General features: G+C 43.9%; 1 protein-coding gene across 1 annotated transcript; it reads left to right on the plus strand.

Annotated features, from left to right (window-relative positions):
* Positions 1-823: 823 nt before the first annotated feature.
* On the plus strand, positions 824-8,836 carry LOC136629037 (oocyte zinc finger protein XlCOF8.4-like). The gene is made up of 7 exons (XM_066605159.1): positions 824-866; positions 997-1,139; positions 2,169-2,348; positions 2,431-2,554; positions 2,637-2,701; positions 6,961-7,063; positions 7,999-8,836. The coding sequence occupies exons 2-7, from the start codon at positions 1,029-1,031 to the stop codon at positions 8,757-8,759; spliced, it is 1,344 nt and encodes a 447-aa protein (XP_066461256.1). The 5' UTR covers positions 824-866; positions 997-1,028; the 3' UTR covers positions 8,760-8,836.
* The last annotated feature ends 436 nt before the right edge of the window (positions 8,837-9,272 follow it).

The following is a 9,272-nucleotide window of genomic DNA, read 5'->3' on the forward strand; positions in this document are numbered from 1 at the left end:
CTGAGGTAACTCTCTCTGGTAATATCTGAGGTAACTGTCTCTCTCTGGTAACTGTCTCTCAGGTAATCTCTGAGGTAACCGTCTCTCTCAGGTAATCTCTGAGGTAACTGTCTCTCTCAGGTAATCTCTGAGGTAACTGTCTCTCTCCAGTAATCCCTGAGGTAACTGTCTCTCTCTCTGGTAATCTCTGAGGTAACTGTCTCTCTCTCAGGTAATCTCTGACGTAATCTCTGAGGTAACTGTCTCTCAGGTAGCTGTCTCTCTCTCTCTCTCTGAGGTAGCTGTCTCTCAGGTCACTGATACCGGCTCCTCTGCACTTACTGATCTCCCTCGGCCCACAGAACTAACTGCCGGCTGTACTTCACTGACTTTACCTCAGCTCAGCTCCTCCCACTTGCCTTGCTCTTATTGGCTGGCTGATTAACCCTTATAGTGCCCCTGGGAAGGCCCCACCCCCTCTGTATGATAGAATGGAGCAGGTAAACCTGGATGTTCCATTAGAACCTGACTGTCAGCCGTGTGACATCCCAGCAGGAGGACGCGGATTGTTCTACAGACACTGGGAGTTAGGATTCTTATAGAGAACAGTTTCAGGCCCAGCGGGCAGAGGGGGTGGGGCTTGTAGACCAACCCCTGTCAGGTGATCCCTGACACCTCCCACTGATCACATGATCGTGACATCATCACAGGTCCTACAAGCACACGGCTGCTGTCCAGCAAGTTATCCGCTATCCAGTGTTTGATCTCCTCATCCCCGCAGTCCCACTGAGGTGAATGGATTACCGGAGTGTGTTGGTGTCCTCCACGGCCCACAGCTCGGTACGCTATTGGCCCAGGGTGCCTGTCTGCCCCCGCCCAGATCAGCTGTCAGTTTATAACAATAAGACAAGTTCCCTTCAATATCTTCTCAGATGTTCCCCCTTATTCCCTTCAGAGTTTATATTTTAGATGACAGCTTGTGAGGTTATTATATTGTCCCATATTCTTTCCATTCAGGTCCTACAATATCGGATCCTCTGATATCGTCTATGGAAGATATTCTGGTGATTGACCTATACAGGATGGAGAAGGACAGAAACAAGATGACGGAGAATGCATTGAATCTCACCCTAGAGATACTCTTACAGCTTACTGGAGAGGTGAGAGATTCTGATGATGTCACATTACATCATTCTTATCTGTGGTAATGACAGATGATGTCACTGGAGAGGGAAGAGATTCTGATGATGTCACATTACATCATTCTTATCTGTGGTAATGACAGATGATGTCACTGGAGAGGGAAGAGATTCTGATGATGCCACTGGAGAGGGAAGAGATTCTGATGATGTCACTGGAGAGGGAGAGATTCTGATGATGTCACATTACATCATTCTTATCTGTGATAATCACCAATAGTGGAGTTTAAAAGGGGACTTGATATCTTTCTGGAGAGGAAGGATATTATAGGTTATAAGTCTTAGGTTAATTGTCAATCCGGGTATACAGGCAGGTAGGAACTATTAGGGGTTGATCCAGGGAACAGTCTGATTGCCATTAGGGAGTCGGGAAGGAATATTTTTCCCCAAAAGGGCTAATTGGCTTCTGCTCCTGGGGTTTTTTGCCTTCCTCTGGATCAACACAGGAGGATAGACAGGCTAGACTAGATGGACATTGTCTTCATTCGGCCTAACGAACTATGTTATTATGTTACATTACATCATTCTTATCTGTGGTAATTAGAGATGAGCGAGCATACTCGCTAAGGACAATGCTCGATCGAGCAATTGCCCTTAGCGAGTATGCTCGCTCATCACTAGTGGTAATGACAGATGATGTCACTAGAGAGGGGAGAGATTCTGATGATGTTACATTACATCATTCTCATCTATGGTAATAACAGATGATGTCACTAGAGAGAGGAGAGAGTCTTATGATGTCACATTACATCATTCTCATCTATGGTAATAACAGATGAGGTCACTGGAGAGGTGAGAGATTCTGATGATGTCACATTACATCATTCTTATCTATGGTAATAACAGATTATGTCACTGGAGAGGGGAGAGATTCTGATTATGTCACATTACATCATTCTCATCTATGGTAATAACAGATGATGTCACTGGAGAGGTGATGGACTGTGAAAATGTCTGTAGTGATATTTATTAATGTCTCCCCATATACAGGATTACATAGTAATGAAGAAAACCTCTAATGATCGCTGTTGGGCCCCTGTGTGTGATGGATGGGGAAGAACCCTGAATCCAATCACGGGGCCCCCACCTCACCAACTGATACATGAGGACATCAATGTACAGAAGATTCTAGAACTCACCAACAAGATGGTTGAGCTGCTGACTGGAGAGGTGACGCTGCAGGGAATGCTGGGACATTATACAGTAACAGCACTGGAGGCTTCTGGGTGATGACTGTATATTGTGTTGTCAGGTCCCTATAAGGTGTCAGGATGTCGCTGTCTATTTCTCCATGGAGGAGTGGGAGTATTTAGAAGGCCACAAGGATCTGTACAAGGAGGCCATGATAGAGACCCACCAGCCGCTCCCATCACCAGGTAATAGACAGGACTAAATCCACGGGGACTGTATTATCTGTATATAAAGAATGACTTCAGTGTCCGTCTGTGTTTCCTGCAGTTCCATCCAGTAAGAGAAGAACCCCAGAGAGATGTCCTCGTCCTCTTCTTCCACAGGACCATCAGGTAGATGGAGATGTCCCTCTGATCTGTAGAAGGCTGTGAAGCTCTTGTCTTCAGTCTTATTAGATGTCTTCTCCTTGTGTGATGAGGCCGGTGGAGATGGCAGGATTACCGATGACCAGAGACATTACATCTTGTCTGGATCTTCTCCCAGTTTTCTGGCGGTGGAGACTGCTGGTGGGAATAAGGAGCCAACAGGTTGGATTTATATCTATCTGCTCCTTTATTTTCCCCGAGACAAGCAGCGGATGTGTCTGGTAGACGCTGATCTGCACTAAGACAACGTGCAGCGTGTCTAGCCATGCCGGTTATACACTCATTGTCAAAAAAAAATCAAGCACCTAGGAGTCGTCGGAATGGAATGAAACTTTGTCTATATGATTGTAACATTGATGATTACAATATCAGAGAAAAATAATTATATATTACGGAAAACTGAACTCTTGTATGGAGGCTCTAGTACCCTGTTATACCGCCTCTAGCTTGGATACAAGAAGTGATATGGGTGGGCATGGAGGCCCTAGTACCCTGTTGTACCGCCTGTAACTTGGATGCAAGATGTGACAGTGGTGGACATGGAGGCTCTAGTACCTTGCTGTACCGCCTCTAGCTTGGATACAATATGTGATACCGGTGGGCATTGAAGCTCTAGTACCCTGTTATACCACCTCTAGCTTGGATGCAATATGTGACACCGGTGGGCATCCAGGCTCTAGTACCCTGTTGTACCACCTCAAGCTTGGATACAAGATATGATATTGGGGGCATAGAAGGTCTAGAACCCTGTTGTACTGCCTCTAGCTTGAATACAAGATGTGATACAGGTGGACATGGAGGCTCTAGTACCCTGATCTACCGCCTCTAGCTTGGATACAAGATGTGATACGGGTGGACATGGAGGCTCTAGTACCCTATTGTGCCGCCTCTAGCTTGGATACAAGATGTGATACAGGTGGGCATGGAGGCTCTAGTACCCTATTGTACTGCCTCTAGCTTTGATGCAAGATGTGACATGGGTGGACATGGAGGTTGTGCTTTTTATTGGTTTCATGACAGCTATTGAAGGTTAGTTGGACAGAAGGGTTTGGGATCTGTTTGAGTTTGATTTTATTGTAAGGACTGGAGCACAATAAATGTTTCTGATTATAATGTAGCGAGAGAAGTTCCAGCTCCACCCAAAGTTTAGGATGTGATTGGCAGGTCAGATCCACTAGGCGGTTCAGGTGTGAGGCGATCCTATAAGTTTCAAAGTCTGGAAGACCTATGCCCCCAAGTTTTTTTGCTTTAATACGAGTTGCATGTTTAACCCTGTGACCCTTCCCCAGCCAAATACATTTTGCTACAAGGTGTTTCAGCTTGAAAAAGAAATGATAAGGGATCGCTTTTGGTAGGGTTTGAAGTAAATACAACATTTTTGGCAAGCATATCATTTTAATTAGATTCTTCCTGCCGAACCAAGAGATCAGCAAGGAGCTCCAGAGGAGGAGATCTTTTTCAATTCTCTCCAGCAGGGTACGAAATTTAAGTTGTAAAGATCTGTAAGATTCCCCTAGATACGTAATTTGTTTACTCGTGTTTTTAAAAGGTGAACTTTTTAAAATTTCTATCCAAGAGCCCAACTCCATATTTATGGTGAGCAAATTTGATTTGGTTTAATTTGGAATTAGATTTTTGGCCAAAATGTTTAAACTCTAAATTTAAATCCTAAAATGGAAGGGGTTGGGGTTTTAGGATCTATGAGGAAAAGCAGCAGATCATCTGTGCAGGAGGTTGTTTTGTGTTCTCTGTGGCCATAATTTTGTTATTTTGTCTGATTCTTCCAGAAGCATCTCCATAGTTAGTACGAATAATGAAGTGGATAGGGGGCGTCCCTGTCTGGTTCCGTTATTGATCTGGGCTGTGGGTGACAATTCAGCGTTTATTGTAATTCTAGCAGATGGAAGGATGAACAAGGCCAGAATCTTATCTATAAATATATCTGGGAAACCAATTTTTGAGGAGACATTTTGAACAATCTATCTTATTAACCCTTTCCAATCCACTGTTTGACGTGTGAAGACATTCTGATTAGAGATGAGCGAGTATAGTCACTAAAGCTAACTACTCGAGCGAGTAGTGCCTTAGCCGAGTATCCTCCCGCTCGTCTTTAAAGATTCGGGGAGCGGCGGGGGAGAGCTGGGAGGAACAGAGGGGAGATCTCTCCCCCCCCCCGCTCTCCTCTGCTCACCGCCACAACTCACCTGTCACCCGCGCCGGCAGCCAAATCTTTACAGACGAGCGGGAGGATACTCTGCTAAAGCACTACTCGCTCGAGTAGTTAGCCTTAGCGAGTATACTCGCTCATCTCTAATTCTGACTGAAGGCTGTACAGCACCGATGTCAGAAGATGTCCGGCAGGGTATTCTTACTGTATATTACTGGACGCTCTGTTGTCGGGGGCCTCTCCAGCATGTCTCATACCACAGTACTGGCTCTAGCCAGCAGATGGTGCAATTGTATAATGGCAGAAAGAGAAAGCCTCCCTAGGAAACCCTGAATCCAAAATTGGATTGCAAAGGGTTAAAGGCCTTCTCAGCATCAGTGGTAAGAAGCGCTAATGGTGATTTGTTACGATGAGCTAAGTGAATTAGATTGAGTAATTTGGAAGTATTATCCTTTGCTTCTCTATGTGTTATGAAGCCAACCTGTTCGGGGCAGAATTGATTTTATTCTGTTGGCTAAATCTTAGCCTATAGCTTAACGTCATTGCTAATTAAATATATGGGCCTATAACTACTACATAAGGAGGCATCCTTTCCCTCTTTGGGGATTAAGGTTATGTCGGCCGTCAGCACTTCCTTTTGTAAAGGATTGTCATTGCTAATGGAGATAAAATATTGTACTAGATGCTGGGAAAGGGTTTATTTGAAAGTTTTGACATATAGGGACCTAAACCATCAGGACCCGGGCTTTTTCCATTTGGGCTTGCCTGAATACTTTCCTCCACTTCCTGAGGAGTAATCGCTTTATAGAATAGTTGTAATTGATTTGTTAGTATACTAGGGAGCGGGTTCAAAGACAGGCAACTGAAGTAATAAATGGAATGGTGGACTACAATACCCAAATATGTTATCAAAATTGGGATTAGTTACTTTATACTACATATTTGAAAAGCTTATGCCAAGGGCCTAGATCATGTATGTAAATTTGTTTTGCAGCTGTAGGCAGCACAGTTTACGTATGGGTACGGGTACATGTATGGGGTGGAAGGTCCCAAGTTGATCTTTTTCACCTGAGCCCCTGAACCTTTAGTTACGCACCTAAGTGTAACAATGGCACCACCTATCTCTGGATAGTTGAAAACAAAACAATTGGAGCTGCTTGTTGGATGGTCAGACAATCCTCTCTACTAGTGGTCTGTCGGGTCGTCCTGAGCTCAGTCACCTTGTGTTCACTCACACATCCACTGGTCCCAACACCTCCTAACAGTCTGGTCAGATGCTCCTCTGTACTGGTGGTCTGTAGGGGGCGTCCTGAGCCCGGTCACCTTGTGTGCCCTCACACATCCACTGGTCCCAACACCTCCGAACAGTCTGGTCAAATGCTCCTCTGTACTGGTGGTCTGTAGGGGGTTTCCTGAGTCCGGTCACCTTATGTGCCCTCACACATCCACTGATCCCAACACCTCCTAACAGTCTGGTCAGAACGGCCCTGTGGGGGACAATTCATCGATGCAACCATCCAGCTTCTCACATCCCAATAATGCACCCCTCTCAGACTCTGGTAACAGGGTGAAATCTCTTCTCTGCGTCGTAGAGGCGTCAGTGGTCTACAAGTCGAAGAAGAGGTCACTACACACAAGGAGCTTCCGAGAGCCTTTTATAGGCCAAGGGGGGAACCACGTTTAGGGCTTCAGGTGTTAAGACTATTCATCTAATCACCGCAACTCTCATCATTTACAAATCTGCCTGAGATGGAACTGCATGCAGAGTTTTGCAGCAAAATGATAACTTCTAGGTGCTGGATTTCTTTTTTCAAAGAGTGTACATGCGTATGAGGTTCCTAAGGTTGTCATTGAGCCATCATCTAATATCAGTGTCAGGATACATCAGGGTTGGAAATCGCTCTTCCAACCCCTTTGTAGTGGCCGGCTCTCCTAATTCCAGTTGCAGCTCTCATTAAAATCAATGCCTTCAGATCATGTCACTCCTAATCTGGTCATATAAAACCTTCCACATGACTTCTCCAACCGTCTGCTGACTTTTACAATATTTGTCTCACAGCTTTTGTATCAGGATGAAGATCTGACCAATATTAATACTACAGAGACAAATGTGAGGGGCGATCAGTGGTATAAAGAAGAGATTCCTACAGGTAACTGCCCAGGTGAGTAGTAACCACTAACACAGCAGAGAAGAGTCACAGATTCTTCTCATTCACAGACCTTTCGTGTAATCAGGGGCGGAGCCTGTAAGTCATTCGCTCAGAATGAGCGTCACTGTCATGTGATCAATGGCGGAGCATGACAGAGACATCATCAGAGGTCCTTCATCTCCAGTGCTGTGCTGCTTCTGATCCCAGTTGTGTGGGATGAACACTGTATGCAGCAGATATGTAGATATGTTGAGGACAAACTGCTTGACTTAACTTAAAGAAATTAATGTCCTTTTATTTACTTGTAAATGTAGCTGACAATAAAAATATTTTGAAGCTAAAAAAAGGGCATGTAGATTCACGTTTCACCATTGAGCAAATTTCTAGAAGAGTGGTGGCAGCTACACTGATGCAGGAACCTATGAAGATGTGGGCTTCACTACAGAAAGGGAGAACTGCAAGAGAACAGCCTAACAGACAAACATCATGATCTGAGAGTCCTCGCTCTGAGGTCTGCTGTGGGATTGTGATCTGTTTTGCCACCACTGTTAAGGCTACTTTCACACCTGCGTTAGATCTTAGTTAAACATTTCAGTTTCTCCTCTCCATTTTTGGAGGAAACTGAAATAAAATAGAAAAATATGTACTTTTCCCTATTGAGTTCAATGGGGTTTCAAGAAAACGGAAAGGCTTCAGTTTGCTTTTGTTCTGTTAAGTTTCCATTTCTTGTGACGGCAAAATAGCGCAGTCTGCAGCATTATTGTTCTTTCCTAAAAACGGGAACCTGATGGAATCGAAGCAAATTGAAGCCTTTCCGTTTTTTGGAAGGGAAAACACTAATTTTAGTTACAAATTGCATTTTGCTACATCTAAATCTTGTAAAATATCAATATAATGTTTAAGGTTTATGTTATTCAAAAACAGTTAATTAGTTTTATTCTTTTCAGATGACGGAATCGGGAGCTCAGAGGGGCGTTTGATACCTGTAGATTGTAAAGCAGAAAATTGTGGTATTATACAAGATACAGATGAAGAACCTGCCATTATCCCAGATGTCCCAGCAGCCATTCACAGCAAAGACCCATTCTCTCATCTTCTTATACAGGTCCCATCTTCTGATTCATCACAGACTGATAAGCAGAAGAAAAGTCAAAGAAGGGGAGAACATCAAAGAACTTATACAGAGGAGAAGCTGTATTCATGTCCAGAATGTGGGAAATGTTTTACTGGGAAATCAGATCTTATCAAACATCATAGAACTCACACAGGAGAGAAGCCGTATTCATGTCCAGAATGTGGCAAATGTTTCAATCGGAAATCGAATGTTGTTAAACATCGGATTATACACACAGGGGAAAAGCCGTATTCATGTTCAGAATGTGGGAAATGTTATGCAGATAAATCATATCTTGTTAAACATCAGAGAATTCACACAGGGGAAAAGCCATTTTTATGCTCAGAATGTGGAAAAAGGTTTGCTCATAGTAGAGATTATGTTAAACATCAGAGAACTCACACAGGGGAGAAGCCATTTGCTTGTTCAGAATGTGGGAAATGTTTTAATCAGAGATCAAATCTTCTCAGACATCAGAGAAGTCACACAGGGGAAAAGCCATTTTCTTGTTCCGAATGTGGAAAATGTTTCAATCGGAAATCACATCTTCTTAGACATCAGATAATTCATAGGAGAGAAATCATTTTCTTGTAGTATCAAGCAAAGTGATTTATTTTAAAGTCCGCTCCAACTGTACATCAAAGATAATAATAAAATAATCTTTATTTGTATAGCGCCAACTTATTCCACAGCGCTTTCAAGCATGGGAGAACATAGACAAATACAACAGGTTACATGTCTTATACAATCAGTGTGAAACAAAGGGGTGTGAGTTATACGGGGGGGTGGAGATAAGGCATGGAGGAAAGCAAGCAGTACGGGAATTACATGTGGAAATCAGTTTTTAGGAAGCAAACGGGGTGGGGGCTGTAACGAGGTTCAGGGGTAGAGGTCATATGCGATAGGCAGGCTGGAAAGTGTGGGGAGCCATGGGAAGGGGCAGGGGGACTAGGTCAGGAGATTTGGTATACCTTCCTGAAGAGGTGCGTTTTTATGGCGCAATTGACATTTTGTGCATCGGGTGTTGTCCAGATGCCTTGGGGTAGTGCGTTTCAGAGGATCTGTGCTGGAGTCCTGGAGGCGAGATCTCACAGAGGAAAAGCATTT

This window comes from Eleutherodactylus coqui, chromosome 5 (genome assembly GCF_035609145.1).
Source record: "Eleutherodactylus coqui strain aEleCoq1 chromosome 5, aEleCoq1.hap1, whole genome shotgun sequence".
Classification (NCBI taxonomy): domain Eukaryota; kingdom Metazoa; phylum Chordata; class Amphibia; order Anura; family Eleutherodactylidae; genus Eleutherodactylus; species Eleutherodactylus coqui.

Coding starts and splice junctions, on each gene's coding strand:
- LOC136629037 (XM_066605159.1), top strand. CDS start 1,029: ATGGAAGATATTCTGGTGATTGACCTATACAGGATGGAGAAGGACAGA. Junction 1,140..2,168: donor TCTTACAGCTTACTGGAGAG/GTGAGAGATTCT, acceptor CCCCATATACAG/GATTACATAGTAATGAAGAA. Junction 2,349..2,430: donor TTGAGCTGCTGACTGGAGAG/GTGACGCTGCAG, acceptor TTGTGTTGTCAG/GTCCCTATAAGGTGTCAGGA.